At 36.4% G+C, this 20,740-nt stretch overlaps 1 protein-coding gene across 1 annotated transcript in view; it reads right to left on the bottom strand.

Moving 5' to 3' along the window:
* Positions 1–20,740, bottom strand: part of MMP16 (matrix metallopeptidase 16) — a 284,104-nt gene that overhangs the window by 18,891 nt on the left and 244,473 nt on the right. The window contains exon 7 of the mRNA XM_039257516.1: positions 15,101–15,239. Within this exon, the coding sequence (XP_039113447.1) occupies positions 15,101–15,239 (139 nt within the window). The remainder of the gene's footprint in view (positions 1–15,100; positions 15,240–20,740) is intronic.

Here is a 20,740-nt window from a genome sequence, read left to right as displayed (position 1 = left end):
CTCAATTAATCTCATCGGTTTAATTTTTCTTTTAACTGAGTAAGATTATTCAGTATAAATTTTCGGCCATCCAAACATGACACAAGGTATTAGATATGTTGACCTCAAGTCTGTTAGCCAAAGTCCTGGGTTTTAGCCAGTGCACCATGCTGTCTTCCATCCATGTGCCTTAAGAGCAACACTTTAATGTTCTAACTTGTATCATTTCAATAACTTCCTTTTTTAAAAATAAGTGTTTATTTTTATTTTTGAGAGTGAAAGCATGAGCAGGGAAGTGGCAGAGAGAAAAGGGGACAGAGTATTTGAAGCAGGCTTCATGCTGACACAGTGAGCTTGATGCGAGACTCAAACCCACAAACTGTGAGATTATGACCTGAGCAGAAGTCAGACGCTCAACAGATAAGCCACCCAGGTGCCCCAAAAACTTCCTATCTTGTCTCCCTGACTCCAGTCTCACTTTATCTCTCTTCCATAAAGTCATTAAAGGAATCTTTCTAAAATCCATACCTGATTTTATCTCTCTCTTGTTTAAACTGTTCAGTGGTTTACCATTGTATTCAGCATAAACTCATCTATATATCATTTCAAAGTTCTTCTCAATATGAATCTCTTATTTCATCTATATTCGATGTACTTCCATTTCTGGAAAATGGGTATGACTCTTTCAAAGCTTAGCTGAACATCATTTCTCTGGAAAGCAGTTCCTATCTGAGTAAGGTGGGCCTCTTACATGTCCAGAGTACCCAGTCTTCTCCTTATCATATTACTTAGTGCACTTTTAGTACATATAATTTAGTACTTTAATGGATCACAAGCCTGCAACCTGCTCTAGGCTGTGAGCAACTTGGTTTGGACAAACACTGTAGCCAACACGTCCTGCAGTACCTTATACATAATGACTGGAAATTAGTAGGTGTTTAATAAATGGTTATTAATTCAAAGACCCATGTTTAATATACACAAATAACCAAGTTTGAGGTCAAAACAAAAACAAAAAGTGCACATAAATAACATTGTGGACCTTAGTCTTGAATCTTGTTAGTAGAGCAGATTAAAAATGAGTTTTATAATCACTAACAAGTCTGAGAAAATAAAAAGTCATGTCCCAGTATTATGCTGAAGGGTCAATTACGTAATTATATTTAACTCTGTGTTGGAAAATACTATCATAAAAATATACCCCTATCCTGAGCCATTATGTAATTTGAATTTTTTATATAGAAAAAAAACACATCCCAAGGGCCCAGATCACTTCCTTGTCAGAATCATTGAGATGGAAAATCCAGACAGCTGTTTCCAAGCTTGCTATAGGTTTTTGTCATAGCTATGTGACATTTAAAATTGAAAGTCTTAAAACAATACAACGAAAAGAAAGTCCTGCTCTATGTTAGCCTATACCTGGGCGACTACTGCATCTCAGTGACTACTTTCATCTCAGTTTTAATTAGGAAAGGGTAATACAGTTCCAATGCCTTCCTTGCTAGCTATTTGGGGTAAACCTGTTATCAGCTAAATTGATTATCTCTTATTTCTTCTAAAGCATTCTAGGATCGATGTTGTAAAATACTTCTGTTTGTAGTTCCTTATCTCAGTCCTAGCCATGAAAATTTCTTCATACTCTTTCCAGGCCTTGTAGTGATATCGAGAGGCTCATAGATACATACCAGGATGCCCTGGTGCATGTAGCATGAAAGAATGTTCACAGAAGCCTAATTTATGTTTCCTAGGGTGTCTCAGAAGGGAATAATGTAGGAAAAAAGGAAAACAGTTACACTTCTTCCAGGAAATTCTTGTTATTAAAGTAAAACAGCTTAAAAAATGTGTTCCAGAAGTGCTTGCCCATACTAGTGGTCAAGAGTTTTCAGTCAATAAAAAGGAAAAACAATGAGCCTTTCACTTTTAATAATCAAGGCCTTTGTATAGAAGATTTCAATTAGCTGCTCCTCCCCCCTCCCCTTCATTTGGAACATACAGCAGGGGATTTTTTTTTAATGCACTTATAGTCCCTTCAAAAAAACAAAACAGAAAACTCATCAGCAAACATTTGCTATAAGGCTACATTATGAGATCCCAGCAGTTAGACACACACAAAAAAATTAAGGAAAATAACACATTGCCTGCTGAATATTTGTGGTTTAGAATTCAGGAAAATAACTCAACAATGATATGAGTTATACATTTAATTCTCCAGGTGTTAATTAAGGAAATACAATTATACAATTCCTTTTGTATCTTGATGAGGTAAGATTTTCACATGACAAAGCTGAAGTAATTTTATTTCTCTTTTTAAGAGTTTTGATTAAGTATATGAGATTCATATCAACTCTATTTTTGTTGTTGCTATGTTGGAGAGGTAGATTTTTAACTACCTTATGATCAGACATTCTGGTTCTCAAGGAAAATATTGCCTCTTTGGCAGAATGAAGGCATTTGCTGGATTTCCTATGAGGTTGACATATTCGGAGCAAGTGGAAAGAACTAGTCCTTACTGACATTGTACTTGGCAGAATGCAAAGGAAAATATCAACAAGTCTGAATTAAAGACAGAGAAGCTTTATAAATAAAAAGAATAACCCCAAAGAATGTTTATAGTTGGAGACAACTTTACAGCCCATCTATTTCAGTAATTCCTCAATGAGATTCAGCCATCCATCCATCCATCCATCAATCGATCCATCTACCCATCCATGAAATGTCTGTTTATTAAGAGCCTCTTATAGCCAGTCACTGAACTAGGAGCTATAGATGCACAGATTCTTGCTCTTGTAAAGCTGATGGACCAGCAGAGGAAATAGACACTAAACAAATAATCCCATGAAGAATTTTTAAATTACATGCTTATTCTTACAAGGAAAACTCTGGTGTCTAATGATTTTTGACATTTTTATCAAGCCAAAATTCACACCTGCTTTTCTAACACCCTTGGACTGGCCCACTGTTATTAATGGGAGGGCACTATATTTATTGTTCAGATGTATTAGATCAGAGAAATGGTTGAGAATCCAGCCTGACACATTTATTTTACAGCCCAAAAAAGTGATGTGCTTAAAAGCACACAGCCAATTGCTAATACATTTGTACAACAGTACAGGTATTTTAATTCAATACTCAACTTGCTATTCCAAATTGACTCTCTTAATAGAACACATTTACACTCTGTCTGGCTTTCAGAATTGCTGATGATTTTTTTGCTTCCTTCCTGCTTTATCAAGTAATCACTCCACATTTATTATTGCAGTGTTTATTAATTATTCCACTGTATTCTGCTCATGCCTTGTTTATTGTATCCTCAGTAATCAGATACTCTTTAAAATTTATTAGCTAAAAAAATCAAATATATTTTTGTCTTATTAGAGTCCATAAAACTCTACTTAGACATCTGTATTTTGTACCTTCTATTACAATAATGGTTAGTAAACTTGGGCCACCAGTTGCTGCCTGCTTTTGTAAATAAAATTTTGTCAGAACGCAGTCACACCTATTCATTACATATTGTCTAGTCTGCTTTCATTCTACAAAGAGAAAGTTTAGTCGTTATGATTGAAAACCATATGACCCACAAAGCTGAAAGTATTTGCTTTGCATCCTTTTACATTAAAGATGAGAACATTAATTCCTTAAAGGCTGGATTTTCTTCATACAAAAGAAGGATGCGCTTACGTTATTCAATAACTGTAGTTTATTGGGCTAATTATTATGCAACATTGATATATGCTTAGCGAATACTTCAGAGATTTGGAAAAAAAACTCCCGAAGAATTAATATTTTCTTTATTAGATGCTGCAGTGTAGTGGAACATTCAATAGCCTTGAAAGTAGATAGGACTAAGGGGTGATAGCCCCGTCGATTGTTAGCTAGGAGATCTTGGGCAAGTAAAATCCGAATCTTCCTTTCGTATTGTGTACATATAACACCTCTCTCATCCAGAGCTCTAGAAATGATGAGAGACCAAATGTATTATACCCATGCCATACCCAGATCATGGTACCCGATAAGTGGTACTTACTGTATAACACAATATTCCATTGTTCAAATCTGCCTCCTACCAATCCAAATAAAAAAGATCGTTAATAAATGATTAAATACATGGATCTATATTAGTGCCAAGTATTTGGATTAAGTTTTAACTTCCATATTGTTTATAGGCTAGTTACTCAAGAAATTTGAACAAATGGCCAACTCTGGAGGTCATATGGCTTTTTGTTATCAGCATTTATTTTCCCAGGTTTTACAACATCATCTAGTAAGCAGAGAGTTTTGAATACTTCTGCAAATGTGGCAGCCATTGAGTTGGCAGCTTCCTGGATTTCTCTTCAAGAACGAGAGCCCCTGGGTGGCTTAGTCCTTTTTTTAAAAAAATTTTTGTAATGTTTTATTTATTTCTGAGAGTGAGAGAGAGAAACAGCATGAGCAGGGGAGGGGCAGAAAGAGAGGGAGACACAGAATCCAAAGCAGGCTCCAGGCTCTGAGCTAGCTGTCAGCACAGAGCCCGACGCGGGGCTTGAACCCACAGACCGTGTAATCATGACCTTAATGAAGTCAGATGCTTAACCGACTGAGCCACCCAGGCACCCCTTGGTGGCTTAGTCGGTTAAGCATCTGACTCTTGATTTAGGCTCAGGTCAGGATCTTACAGTTGTGAAATAGAGCCCTGCATAGGACTCTATGCTGAGCATGGGGCCTAATTAAGATACTTTCTCTTCCTATGCCCCTGCCTCTGCCCACTTTCCCTCTCTCTCTCTCTCTCTCAAAATAAAACAAAATCTAAAAGAAAGGAAGGAAGGAAGGAAGGAAGGAAGGAAGGAAGGACGGAAGGACGGAAGGGAGGGAGGAAGAGTGAGCAAACTGGCCTAGCATCTGAATGCCATTGGATCTGATAATTGGGCCAACAAGTCAGCTCCGTGGCTTGGGCTGGGCCAAGGCCATGATGCTCTTCTTGAGCACCTTCCCGCCCGTGACTGAGCATGGCACATCCTAGATGCTGGCCACTTCTTCCCTACTTGAAACTCCTCTAATGGACAGTCTTTCCTCTGAAGCTCCTCATTTGGTTTGCCAAGATTATGTCATATCCACAGCACAGTCCAAGGTCTTCCAGGCCAGTCTTGCCTTTTCCCTCTTTGCCTTCAGAGATTTACTTCTTTCATTGAACTTTATCTCACTGCTGGCTTCCCAGGGAACTCAAACTGACATGGTAAAAATAAAGGATGTGATAAAAATTTTGGATAATGAGAAAAAAATTAGACACAGGTTTTACTGATGGGAAAATATTATTGTTTAAAATATGAATGAAAACAGCCATAATAAAAACATACCATAGACTTTTGGATTGTTATAAATAAGCAGATGTAAATGATCAAGGGAGATTTTCAAGTATTACATGTTTGGTCCCTTGGTTTAAATGATGACTTCCCATCAATATATAATGTAAATATTAATATTAAAATTCTCTGAATATTTATAATTCAAGGGAATAGCACAATATACATGTTATGAATCTATTTTTGTGTGCATCAGGGCCACTGGATGTAAACTTCTTAATCTGGTGTAGCTCCTTAGGCATAAATTTCCCATTACCTCCCATAAGGAAATAAATAATCATTGTATTCATCTATTTATAGTAAAAGATCTTTTAGGTTATTCATTGCACTATGTAAGAAAAGGTGTATTTCTACCTCAAATGAACTTCATTAGCACTCCCTAAACCTTTCAAGGTGAGGATTTGCAAGCACCATAAGAAATTGCTGGTTCACAGGAGTATTTCAAATAGAGTAATAATGTAAATTACATAAATAATTTCTTAAACAAACAGCTATTTTCTTTGCCATCTTCTGGTGCCACATGTTAGACAACTCTTTTTTGATACACATGTTTTGTATGCCTGTGTATTCCCAAACTTTATTACCCTGCTCTTTTACACCCTAGATAATTTACGTACAATTTCATAAGTGGTTTTTGCCTCTTGAAATAAAACTGTCAAGTAGTACTGTCAAATAAGTACTGCTTAAAATTATTAAGTGATAGCAACAATATGAGTTTTGAGACTTTTCAACTACTTGATTTTGACTGTTACTGAATTTGACAACACCAGACTTCATTTTAAAAATTATTTTCAGTTGAAAGAATTACACCAACTCAATTTTCAACATAGATTTTTGATATTATTATCCCATAACCAGTCAGCCTGAACATGACTAGCAACTGAGAATATAAACATATGGCTTGATTGTGCTTATAAAATGTTACTCTATTATATTCAATTTACCTGAGTGATGTTAATGTAGCTAACCATGTGAAATTGAGGGGTTTGTACATTGGCCTCACATTCTAATAGAATCAGCTACAGTGAGTAGTACCTTGATTAGTAAAGGGAGATATTATGTATTGGCTTCTTAAAAACAATACACACACATAGAGGCAGAATTAAAAAAATCCCTTAAAATATTCACCTACTTACTTATACCTGTTTCATTATACACAAATGTGAGGGCCCTTAAAGGAAAAATATGTGATAACACAATAAAACATAACTAAAAATAATAAAAAATATGAAAAGGGAAATTAGAATACAGAGCAAAAATAATATAGATAAGCAAAATAAAATAACAATGATGAAATTATTCCAACTGTGGGCATCAACCTATTTTAGAATCATTCTAATATAAATACTTATTAGAAAATACATTCTAATCATTATAAGCAGTAAATTCTAAGACTAAATTGAAATTATATAATGTTTTAAATATATCTTCAGTAAATGGATTAATTGTATATTAAGACTTAATTAGTTAATTTCTCAATCTACTATTCCCAATAACACTAGAAATGTAACCAAGAAGAGAGGCTTCTGAGAACAAGGCATCTCTGTTTATAAGAAGGACACTCTGCTTAATCATCACTGGCCTCAAGTAAGGGACTGAAACCAGGATAGTATTAATTTGGATGATCATAATTAACACGCTGTGGAACAATGAAGGAATAAAATTTTACTAACCTGAGTCACCAGTATAGTTAAATTTATGAAATAGTTAAACTATTCCAACATAAACTGATGTGCTTAGTAAAGCTGTTTTTTAGTAAAGCTTTGCTGTGGCACCACTGACATGCAGTAAATAGCACCTACTGCACATACAATTTGTTAAGTTTTCACGTATGTATGTATCTGTCAAAATATCAATATAATCAAGATGATGAACATATTGATCACCCCAAAAGTTTCTTACAATCCTTTCTGTTCCTGTCTGCTCAATTCTCACCTGTTCTCAGCAACTTTCTGTCACTATAGATCAGTTTGCATTTTCTAGAATTTAATCTGAGTACTGTTTTTGTCTGAGTTATTTCACTAAGCATAATTATTTTGAGCTTCATCCATGTTGTAGTGTAAATTACTAATTCATCTTTTCTTATTGCTAAGTAGTATTTCATTATATTGATATACCAGTTTGATTATCCATTCACCAGTTGAGGATATTTGAATTACTTCTGCTTTGAGGTGATTACAAATACACCTGTCTTGAGTATTTGGGTAGATGCCTTTGGACATATATTCTCATTTGTCGTGGGAAAATACCTAAGAGTGCAATGGCTGGTCCATATGGTAGCTACATATTTATGTTTTTAAAAAATTATCAAAACTTGGCATGATCAGTCTTTTTAAAAAAATTTTTAATGTTTATTTTAGTTTTGAGAGAGAGAGAGAGAGAGAGAGAGAACATGAGTGGGAGAGGGGCAGAGAGAGAAGGAGACACAGAATCTGAAGGAGGCTCCAGGCTCTGAGCAGTCAGCACAGAGCCCGATATGGGGCTTGAACCCATGAACTGTGAGATCATGATCTGAGCCGAAGTCAGATGCTTAACCAACAGAGTCACTTAGGTGCCCCTGATCAGTCTTATTAATTTTAGCCATTCTAATAAGTATTCAGTAATTTGTGCTTTTAACTTACATCTTCCTAATAACTAATACTGTTAAGCATCTTTTGATGTGGCCATTTGCCATCCATATATCATCCCAGGTGAAGTTTTTTTGAAATCTTTTGCTCACTTTTATTGAGTGGCTTGTTTTCTTTTTCAGTTTTGAGAGATCTTCATATATTCTGGATACAAATCTTTCACATATATAGATTGCATAAATCTAATCTTTGGCATATCTTTTTATTCTCTTCAAAGTATCTTTGAAGAGTAGATTTTTTTTAATGTTCATTTTTGAAAGACAGAGAGAGAGAGTGAGAGAGTGCATGACTGGTGGAGGGGCAGAGAGAGAGGGAGACAAGGGAGACAGAGAATCCCAAGCAGGCTCCATGCTGTCAGTGCAGAGTCTAATGAACGGCTTAAACCCACAAACGGCAAGATCATGACCAGAGCTGAAATCAAAGAGTCTGATGCTTAACTGACTGAGCCACCCAGGTGCCCTGAAAAGCAGAAATTTTTAATTGTGATGAAATCCAATTTATCAATTTTTCTTTTATGGATTGTGATTTTGGTATCAAAGGTAAGAAATTTGCCTAAACCAAAGTCACACATATTTGTCTCTTATTTTTTTCTAGTTGTTTTATAGTTATGATTCTACATTTAGGTTAAGACCATTTAGAGATAATTTCTATATATGGTGCGAAGTTTGGATTAGAGTTTATTTTTTTGCATATGGATATCCCATGTTTTCAGCACTGTTTGTTGAAAAGATTATCTTTTCCCCACTAAATTTCCTTTGTACCTCTGTCAGAATTACTTGTCTATCTGTTTTTAGTCTGTTTCTGTATTCTATTTTATTACACAGATTTTTTTTTAATTGTTTATGACAATGTCACATTGTCTTCATTACTATAGGTCTAAAATAAGACTTGCAGTCAATTAGTGTTCTAGAAGTGGTTTGTCTATACTGGGTCTTTTGTATTTGCACATGAATTTTAGAATCTGCATGATAATTACTACAAAAAGCCTTCCTGGGATTTTGATTGGGACTGCACGTAATATGCAGATAAATTTGGTGAGAGCTGTAATAATATTGGGTCTTCCAACACATCAATAAGACATATTTTTCCATTCATTTGTATTATTTACCTCAGTTAGCAAAATTTTATAGTTTTCAGTGTAGAGATTATTCATATACCTTTTGGATTAACCCTTAAGTATTTGATACTTTTCGATGCTATTGTAATTTTTTTCTTTTAAATTGTCAATTCATGACTGTTCTTTGCTTCTACCTAATGGGAGATAAATCTCCACAGGTCACTTGATTTTCAGCATGTCTGGTGAGCAGAGGCAATGACTGCCTTTGTTCTAGACTATATTTCCGAATATATTTGTATAGCAAAAACAGTCTTGGGTTATAGAGTGTGACTCCTCCACAGCATAGGAAAGATTTGTTTAATTTCCAGCATAATAAAGAGAATGTTTCCCTTTGGGATAAAATTTAAGCAGGCTTACTGCTCATTTGAAATGTTTAGGTTCTCTAAGCTGTGGTTCCTTTCCTACAATGTAAATGATTACATGTACAGGTATCACCTGGCCCTCTTCATATCACCTTTGGAGAATCAGGGGCTGAGGGGAGTCTTATAAATGGCTGCACTCTGCCTATGCTTTTATCTCTGTCTTTTTCTCTGACACAGGAATCTTGTGTTTCTACCATGATCCTCGAGGCAGGCCAACATGGTAGCTTACAAATAGGGTAAAATCTCAGACCCTTCACAGTTCTTATGTAGAAACACAACTACTTTTTGTATAATGGTCTTATATCCTACATACTTGCTAAATTCATTTGTTCATTATAGATAATTGGTTGACTGCATATGATTTTCAACATAGACAGTCACATTGTAAATATAGTTTTATTTATTATATCTCTTGTTTTTTAAAAAAAATTTAAATGTTTATGTATTTTTGAGAGAAAGACAGAGTATGAGCAGGGTAGCGGCAAAAAGAGAGGGAGATAAAGAACTGAAGCAGGCTCTGAGTTGTCAGCACAGAGCCTAACACAAGGCTCAGACTCACAGAGCACGAGGTCATGACCTGAGCTAAACTCAATGCTTAATTGACAGAGCCATCCAGGCTCTCCTCTCTTGTCTTTTAAAAAAATGTTTAGGGGCACCTGGGTGGCTCAGTGGGTTAAGCGTCCAACTTCGGCTCAGGTCATGATCACACGGTTCGTGGGTTTGAGCTCCGCATCGGGCTCTGTGCTGACAGCTAGCTCAGAGCCTGGAGCCTGCTTCAGATTCTGTATTTCCCTCTCTCTCTGACCCTCCCCTGCTCACACTGTGTCTCTCTCTCTCTCTCTCAAAATAAATAAATAAACATTTAAAAATTTTTTTTATTTACTTCTAAGAGAGAGAGAGGGAGAGGGAGAATCTCAAGCAGGCTTTGTGATGTCAGCACAGACATCCCACATTCTCAGTCCCACAAACTGCGAGATCATGACCTAAGCCAAAATCAAGAGTCAAACACTCAACTGACTTGCCTTTTTTTTTACACTACATAAAATCTCCAGTACAATACTGAATAAAATGGAAAAGCATGACATCCTTGTCTATTCCCAATCTTATGGGAGAGGTTAGATGTTGTGCGTTTTACCTCATGGGGTGAATATTTTTGTATCCTTATAAATATTCTTGAACTTTGTTCTAGGAATGTTGCTTGGAAACAATTTGATTGCTTCAAGTCTTTCAAGATTTGTCAGGTAGGAGTGGAACATGTTCCTTCTATGATAGTCCTTACCCACTTTTGTGGGAAGACCTTTTTCAGTACTCTATCCGATGCCCATGGAGAGGTGGCTGGTGAGAGTAAGTACTGTTATTCCTGTGTAAGTGTCAGGAACTGTTCTATTTCATACTATTAACGATTCTTACTCTACACATCAGTGGTTTCCTGACATACATATGCTGACCAGTTCTCCCATATTTTAGGACGTTCCTCTGCTAATTTCTGCATCCTCCCTCTGTGCACCCCTCTCCTCAGCGTTGCTTTGTTCTGTGCACTGCAGCCACCTGTTATCCTTTGCCTCTCTGCTCTATTACCCTCAACTGAGACAGTCTTCTGAACACCTGGTTCCCCTACCTTGTTCTATGGCCTGGAAATTCTCCCCAAATCGAAACTGGGATCTGGGATCTGGGATCATCTCTCTTTGTTTCCTGACTCTCAGGTTCACTACCCTTTGTTTCTTGCTGTCCAGTGTCATGAAAATCATTGTTTTATATACTAGGTCCAATTGTTGGTGGCTTTAGGTAGGAAGACAAGTCTGATCCTATTATTACACCTCAGCTGGAATCAGAGAGACACATTGATATATATTGATATACTATACTCTAACATACCAAAGAGCAATTAAGATTCTGTTAAGAATATCAAGCTAATCACATTTTTAGAGGACAAGTTGCTTATGTTTTCATGTTTTTATAATTTATGTGCTGACAACTCTCACTGCATATGACATATATGCATACATATAATTTTGCCCAAAGTTTGGGCTGTGAAAATGGATAAAGATTAGGATTTGAACTTTATTCTCTATTCGTTCTATAAATCTTTGTTTACTGTTTACTATATCCCAGGTATTGTTTAAAACAGAGGTCAGCGAACTGTGTTCAATGCCTGCTTTTGTACAGCCCATGCTCTAGGAAGAGTTTTTTTGTACATTTTTAAAGGTTAAAAAAAGGATATGTGATAGGAATGGTATGGGCTGCAAAGCCTAAAATATTCGCTATTTAGTCATCATTGAAAAAGTCTGTCAATATACACAGGGAAATATAAAGAAAAAATAGAGTTGGGGAGAGAAGGACTTGCCCTTATGGAGCTGATATTCTAGTGGGAAGGATACCAATGAGCAATAAATAAGTGAAATGTACAGTTTCTAAATGGTGTGTAGAGAATTAGAGCAGGGAGGGGGATTGGATTGCAAGAAATGAGATGTAGCCTGCTTCCTGGCCCATTGAACAAACATGAGGAGGATGGTTTTGGGATGAGGAATGATTTGATTCCTCACTAAAGCTGGACTTTTTGAGGTGATCAAGGCTATAAGAAGATGTTGGCAAGCTGAGATGATCTTTTTGGTTGTGACTGTTACGGTGAGGGTAGCAAAAGGAGTGGTGTATTACCCAAAGTCCAGAATTCTGGGGCTTTAACTCTGGATTTAACTCTGGCTTTAAATCTGGGAGGTGGATACTAGGGGAAGGTGGTCTTATTTCCATTACCCAGAGCTTCTGGCTTCTTCTGGGAAAGCAATGTTGATTGGAACCGGGGAGCTGCAGATTCATTGCTGGGTTTGGAGAAGGTTTCTCTGAAAATGCTGTGGAGAGATAACTAGAGGAAGGAAGCACCACAAAAAGGCCCGTGGAATGACAAGAGTTCTAAGATTAGACATTTGCTGATACCAGCAATATATCAGAAGAGTCCACTGGTGAGCACAAAGTGCCGGAAGTTGAATAAATATGTGACAGAAAGGACAGTTATTCCTGTTGCTAGCATCATGACATAAGAAACACCATACGGAGTCAAACCATATTCACCTATATTGTTTTTATTAAAGTGTTTGTGGAAGACCTACTATGCACCAGCACTGTTCTAAGAACTGAAAATACAGTAGTGTGCAAGAAAATACGATAAATCTCTCATGAAATTTACATTTGAGTGCTGTAGGTAGTTTCAACTCTTTCTATGTTCTGTGTGCAAGTTGGAAGGTGCAACTTTAAAGAGGGTGGACAGAGGGACATTCTGAGGAGGTACCTTTTCTGTTGGCTGTTGAAAAATGAAAAGGAGCTGCCCATTCCACAAGTGAATGGGTGAGGAGAAGCAAAGTGAATAAAAGTGAGAAGGCCCTAAGGCAGGAAAGAGCTGTCAGAACACTGATTTATGTCCAGGCCAGTTTCTGCTCAGGCAGTTTTGTCAGAGAGCACTAATGATTCTGTGGTGAGACAGGGCCTTTGGGGACAGCCTTCAAGCTGAAAGCTACCTTGGGCTTATTCTTCCTTTCTTTCTGTTGTTACTGCTCATAGGACCAAAGGAGAGGGGGAATTTCCTTCCAAAACATGATGCTCTGAAGATTCAGAACCTTTTGAAGCTATCCTTTCTTGGTCCACAGTGGTACAATGCACGTCCACATTCACTTCATTTGCATGCTTATTGTGGATAGCAGGAGGGCAATAAGACTAACAATTGTCATACTAGTAAGAGTAATGGCTGACATTTATCGAAAGCTTCTGTGTGCCAAGCCCTTCACATGTAGTAATTAATTTAGTTTCAAACTAATTCTGAGATGGGGAGTAATGCTAACCCCATTTTTCACAGAGAGAAACTGAGACAAAGAGACTTGCCCAGTTCATACAGCTAGTAAGTGTTCAAAATTGGCAGTGTGACTGCAGAATCCACATGCACTTATAACTAATGTACTCTACTGCCCTTTTCTCCAGGAACAATCTGTAAAGATAAAATAAATTCCAGGTATTAACTTTTATTTTATATGGATAGTTTGGCTCTCACTTAAAATATTACAAGTGTTTCTCATACTCTATATTTTCATTATCCTCATCATTACTATAAATTTATCTAGTTTAACCCTGGGAATAATTATTTTTTGGGGGGTTTAGATCCCCTTTTCTTCCCTTCTACCTCTATCCCTGTTTAAGCTTCTTTTCAGTGCTTTAGGCTCTTGGCTAATATATTCAGTCAATCAATCAACCAGTCAGCAAGTAATCGATATGTTTTGTACCCTACCTCTCAGTTTTAGCTCAAATATCTTTTTAGTTTGTTTGTTTCAAATTTTTATTTAAACTCCAGTTCATTAACATATAGTGTAATATTGGTTTCAGGAGTAGAATTTAGTGATTCATCATTTACATAACACCCAGTGCTCATCCCAACAAGTGCCCTCTGTAATGCCCATCACCCATCTAGCCCATCCTCCACCCACCACCTCTCCAGCAATCCTCAGTTTGTTCCCTATCATTAAGAGTCTATAATTTGCCTCCCTCTTTTTTTTTTCCCTTTCCCCTATGTTCATCTGTTTCGTTTCTTACATTCATTAAAGACATGTGAGTGAAATCATATGGTATTTGTCTTTATTTGACTGACTTATTCTGTTTAGCAGAATACACTCTAGCTTCATTCATGTCATTGCAAATGGCAAGATTTCATTATTTTTATGGCTGAGTAATTTTCCATTGTATAGCTATACCACATCCTCTTTATACATTCTTCAGTCAGTGGACATTTGGGCTCTCTATAAACTTGGGGGTACATGTGCCTCTTTGAATCAGTATTTTTGCATCCTTTGGGTAAATACCTAGTAGTGCAATTGCTGGGTTGTAGGGAAGTTCTATAAAAATATTCTCCTCACAATTCTGTCAATCCTCCAACTCAATCTTTTTCTTTTCCCTGTGTTTCCCCCACAGATTTATGATTTATTGTTTTGAATACTAGCAGGTTTTGAGGATACAACACCAGGCACTTGACTAAGATTGCTTTACCAGGTAATCTCACTTTTGCATGGGAGGCAATTAGTTTTTGTGCAATTAAAATTTGTCATTTAAATAACAAGTAATACATTTTATTGGGTGAAATTAACTGGGTGAATTTTATTTTCCTCTTCATGAGTTTTCTTTGCCTTTATGAGCAATTTGTTAGTTTACTGGAAACTATTTAACAAACTTATTAAATCAAGTAAGACTAAAGAGATTATACTGTATATGAAAATAAGAAGTAAAATAGATTTCATTTTATAAAAACAACAAGCAACTACAAATACTCTGAAAAAAAGAAAAAAAACCCTCTTTAGTTAATTGAAAAATGGCTTTTTAGTAATTAATCAATCCATTCATTCATAATTTACTTCTTTTGGTGCTTTTAACTCAAATCTAAAAATTCTAAGAAATCACACCATGCTTTCTAAATTTGACTTATATATGAGAATGCCATATAAGAAAACAAATTAGAGAGTTAAACATGATCATTGATTTTGTTTCATTTATATTTCCAGTCAATATATGAAATTCATTTCAGAAGATGAATAAGATACCTAACCTCACTCAACAAGTTTTACTTTCTCATTTCTATGTGTGCTGTAGGGCCCTGGACAAAACGGCCAAAATACAGCAAAGCAAGACATGGAAAACATTCCTTACCTTTAAAGAAGACAAAATTCCCATCACTGTTTTCATAAACTGCATCAATGCTAGGAGGCAAGCCCCGCCAGAAGTAAGTAATTTGCATGGGGTATCCATCCATCACCCTGTTGTTTCTTACTCGCCAAAACCACTGGTCCTGCAAACCAAGCAAAAGCATGTCTCAACAAACATGCAGGCCTCCACGGCATTTCACCATTAAATGGTGTAACACTTCTAAAACTAAACTGGTGTCATTTTCACTCACATCAAAGCAAAGAAACAGCTAATTAACTTGCTTACAGTGATCACAGTTGTTTTTGTAGTTAACCACTCAATCTTTAATCCATACAGTGTGATTAAAAGATAACATAAGAACATTTAACCTTAGCATTTTACATTTTCTCCAGTGTTTTATAGATGGAAAACCAGAAGTAGCACAGACAAGTCCCTGCCAGATTTGTGAAATAAGTAAGTCAGTTTTCCTGAATAAGAGAGCAGCATATGGATATGTATGCATTTATAGACATACACAAGATCTCACAGCTAAAATTTTGGGGATGTAATAAAGAGGCCATCCTTCTTGGTATGCCTCCATTATACCCATTGCCTCATGTAATTATAAGGAGAGTCCTCTTTCACCTTCAAATATGTTCTAGTTTGGATGATAAATTATATGGTGACCCTAAATGAACAAAGCTATCTTTAAAAAAATCATCACAATGATTCCAATCTGGGTCAACTGCCTCTCCTAGATATTGTGAATATCCTGACTTCACTCAATCAAAGCATCGGTCATTTTATATAATAAGTGTCTACTCTTATCTCTAGTGAAAAAACATAACTTACCCCATAGCAAGTATTTAAAAATGTTGTTGAACTAATCATTAGCTTGCACACAATATATTTTGCCATAGATTCTTACTAATGGCAAAAAAACTTTCAAAAAATGTTATATTTGATTATATTAAATTATTTTCAATTGAAAATCTCAGAATAAGACTATACAAAATGCTTTAATATTGGAAAAACTAGGTATATATACCTATATAAACTTTAATATTTTAAAACATACTGTTTTACTTTATTTCAAACTTTGTGTTTACAAACAACATTTCATGTTGGAAATTATATATTTATGCTACTTAGATAAATATGTATTCACAAAAATACTTCTAATTTCACTATTCTCTGCTCTCCTTCTTCCAGTTAGATATTAATAAGCGATTTATTATAAGGCTTTCCCAACCTTTTGGCTAATAATAGTTTAGCCTGACTAGATTTTCTAGGATTTGTCAGTTATTCATATAGTCATTCATTCATACACACACACACACACACACACACACACACAAATCAACTGATGATTCTTGGATTTCAGGTGGTATGATAAAAACGAACCTTTTCCCATCTAAACCAATCCAAATACAAACATTTTCTTAGGAATCTTTGGGTGGTTGTACTTCATTCTAGTTATCCTGGGCTGTCTTCTCCATGAAACTTGGAGTTTATAAATAAAGAAGGAACTAGCTTAATTAACATCTCTAAGGTCATATCCTATTCTTCTTTGTCCCTTAATAATGGTCGCCCTGGTCAAGACACTAGTCATTGGGTTATTACAAACTAATAACTGAGTCATAGTATAATTACTGTTTTAAATATAAAGACTTTCTGAGGACCTGGCAGATGGGTTGTTACTATTGTTAAAATTGTGTTGAAACTAGTTATCTTACTTTCCTTTACAATTCTGTTTATAGTTTTAGCTCCTGCTTTTCGATTTCTCTTCAGACTTCAGCCATATTAGCATTAATAGCCATGCATCTTTCCTAACCAACAGGAAAGAGATTAACCTCTTACATTTAAGAGGTTAATATAAGAGATTAACCTCTTATATCATTACCCTCTTCTTGATAATTTTTATGGTACCAGGTAGCTGGAATTAATACATATCCTGATCCACAGATAGTAGATACATTAAACAGATTTTAAAATACAAAGTTAGGCCATGAAAAGATTGATCCGGGAACATATGCATGGGCATGAAAATCCAGAACTTACTGCTAATGGTATGTGAGCAGATGATATTCTGATAATGTAAAAGAAAGCCAGCATTTTCATATAACTACAAGACCTTTTAACTAGGTGTTAAAACTATGCCAATCTCCACATAAAATATTCTTAAATTATTGTAATATACGTGCTAAAATAATACATAAAATGGCTAAATACCTACTGGATTCTGATAAAGAAATAACTGACCATAACTATTTATGGAATAACGAAATGAAAAGCTCTTGGAGCTGAAGGACAGGAAAAAAATCAGGTGAAAAAGCCTGAACTCTATTCCAATTCTTCTCAGAGAAGGACACGTTTTTCTATTTCCCCAATACAGAGATAAGGCCATGGCTCTTTGGGACAGACATATGCTGCTGTGTGAAGACAGGAACATAGCCTCAGCTTGCCACCAGTATGGGGAAAAATAGAAATTTGCCACAAGTAAGGCATAGTCAATTTGCAAAAATGCATAAGGTAATATGTAATCATAGGTGAGTTCAGAACAACTCATTGACGGCAGCCTTGGCAGAGAGTGATATAAATTGCAGATATTCAGATTGTGCTTCTGTTCCACGTATCCATGCCTTCTCAGAGCAGTAAAATGCAATGGTACAAATAATTTGGCAAGCATTCTGTCACAGAGGATGTAAACATGTCATAGTCATTATAGGTTGCCATTGCAGAAATGGGGCTTGTGAACGATTTGTAGAAAGAGGATATTTAAAATGGTATTTAAGTCTTATGTAAATTTCCCTTCAAAGTGAAACCTCCTCTCACTGCACTACCTAAAACTGAATTCCCTCACTCCACCCACCCACATGTGATTTCACTCCCCGGCTTTATTTTCCTTCACCATGTCGTTCACTGTTTTAGCACAATACATGTTGTATTTGTTGTTCACTCTTTCTCCACTAGAATATAAACTCCATGATGGTAAAAATATCTGTCTTTGTTCATGTGTGGTTCCCCATTTCCACAAAAATGCCTTCCACATAGTATAGGTTTACTAAATATGTCTTGAAAGGAAACACATTTGTGGAGGAAAGGACCAAGTAAAGGTAAGTTATCCTTTTAGAAGTCAAAAGCCATGCAGGTGTCAGAAGAATACCAAAGTTCTACTTGAATAGGCCGATGCTTAGTATATATTCCATTATTTAGAAAGGTATAATATACAAAGGTCTTTGAACCACGCAGGAAAAAATGTTTCACCCTTCCAAACAATGTATGCTTTGTTTTGGTCTTTGGTGTAAAGGGAAAGAAAGAAGGATTACCGAGTTCTAAATCTGTTGCCTCTATCTTGCCGCTGGGCTTTTTCTGGCTACAGCCCTTATAAAAGGGGGTGGAAGGGGTGGAAGCACACCCTAAAAATAATCAAAACTAGCACATTTGCAAAGTCAACTTATAAAAAAAATGTGCTTAAAAATTACCAAGGAGGAATTCCTACTTAAACACCAATATTACACCTTAGCTACAAGTCTACAGAGACTTTTTGTTCCTTGTAGTATGAGACCCAGGCAGACCCTCTTGTTCACAAAGATAATACACAGAGTACTGCAGGCTATACACCACGAAGCAATAACACACATGAGAAACTGGGTTTGCGTTTTTAAAAAATTCCCTTTAAAATTCTGTTTTTGTTTTTTAAAATGTTTATTTATTTTGAGAGAGAGGGACAGAGAGAGTGAGAGAAAGAGCACAGAGCCTGACGCAAGGCTTGATCTAATGAACTGTGAGATCTGAGCCAAAATCAAGAGTTAGACAGACGCTTAACCCACTGAGCCACCTAGGTGGCCTTAAAATCCTATCTTAATACAGGCATATTGTTTGCTGACAGCTATGAAGAAAAAGTATCCTCCTGCTGTCTGAATATGAAGATATGTTATGGGTCTACTCTCAGTAGAGGGTGCTATTTTCAGACCTCTTTTTAGAAACCAATTAGTAGACCTGATCTACTTTTACCTCTCTTCTGATATATAGACTCGTTATTTAATCAACAACTTGATGTAAATCTATGAATGCCTTGCATGTCTAAACTGAACATTTCCAGAAGGCATCACTTGTTCCTCAGCCTTCGCCTGCCACTGTGGGCTTCCTCCAGCCTTCCTCACCTCTGAAATAGCATCTCAAACCTCTTGTTTCCTTGCCATCATCGCTGTCACCATCCTACTCCGAGCTGCCACTGTATTTCACCAAGATGACTGCCATGCCAACTCAAAGCTCCCGATCTGTCTCCTCCTGCATCCAAAATGGAATTCAGACTTGGTCCCTGCCTCCAGCCCATGAACTTCCATGGCAGGTCCCTTTGTGCTCGTGACGTTTTAGTGACACTGGCATCCTTTCAGTTTCTGATAGAGTAAGGTTCTTTTCTTCCTTAAGACTTCTCCTATGCAGTTGGCTCCACCTTGAATGTTCTTCCCCTTCCTCACATTCTTCATCTGATTAAGTATGAATCATCTATTCATTTTCAGCTGAAATTTCCTTTGCACAAAAAGGCCTTACCTGACTGCTGACTGAATTCAGGTGACCCTGTTATACTGTTTCATAGTAGTCTCTAATTTCACTTTATAACACTTAGACAATCTGTTACTGTACTATCATTTTTAAAGGGATACATGCTTCCCCCTGCTCCACTGTGCTATATGCCTGTAGAAAGTATGTTTTCTTAACATTGAATGATCAGCTTTGGGAACGATGTCTGGCATATGGTAGGAGACCTACACACATGCTCAGTGAGCAAATTCCTGTAGTTTTTCATCAAAGCATCATAGGATGAATAACATATTTCTGAGATTGTTCAAACCAAGGTAACTTCTTAATAGGAGTATCAGACAATTTATTAAAATTACATTCGTACCATGGAAACTCACCAGCTATGGGAAAAAACAGAGAAACACGTTTGTCTATTCATACAGATTTGTTTACAAGCAATTGTGTACTGTTTCTGAGAACTCGGTATGTGGCCTAGAGAGTGTCTGGGAAAGCTGATCTCCAAAATTAACCTGGCTCCTATGGAAAAAAAAATCAGACATGTAATAATAGCGAATGAGAGACAAAGTCATGGCAAAAATATGAAAAAGGCAATTTACATAATACTTAAAGGGCAGAGGAAGAAATGGTGCCCTTCTGCTCTGTGGTAGGCCTGTATTTCCTTCTACTGCTTCTCAAAGCAGAATGAGATGTGTGAAACACCAGCTGAGTGCTGTCCATCCTGCACCCACCCTTACCAACTTGTCTCACGGGACTGGAAGTTGGGAGGGACCAGTGCATAGGTAATTATGGACATCTGGGCAAGAAGGAGCCAGCAATGAGCTCTGAGCCTTAGGCAGACATCCAAATATTTACCATTCCAAGCCATGGCTTTTTTGAAGGGGTAAGGAGAATGAAAGGGAAATTTGAGGATAAGATAATTGATGTCAATGCTGATGTTACACAAAGGAAAAGTATGCTTTGTTAGAGGTACTATTGAATAGTTAACTAACACTTTCCACATTCAACTGACTCATTGCCTTAGATGTACTTCAAAAGCACACAGTAAAAGCAAATGATCAGAATTTCTAATAAAATTTAATATTTAAACATGTTTAATAATGCCATATGATTGACCAA

The sequence above is a fragment of the Hyaena hyaena genome, unplaced genomic scaffold, assembly GCF_003009895.1.
Source record: "Hyaena hyaena isolate Hyena2069 unplaced genomic scaffold, ASM300989v1 scaffold_627, whole genome shotgun sequence".
Classification (NCBI taxonomy): domain Eukaryota; kingdom Metazoa; phylum Chordata; class Mammalia; order Carnivora; family Hyaenidae; genus Hyaena; species Hyaena hyaena.
This window is presented reverse-complemented; position numbering and strand designations above follow the sequence as displayed.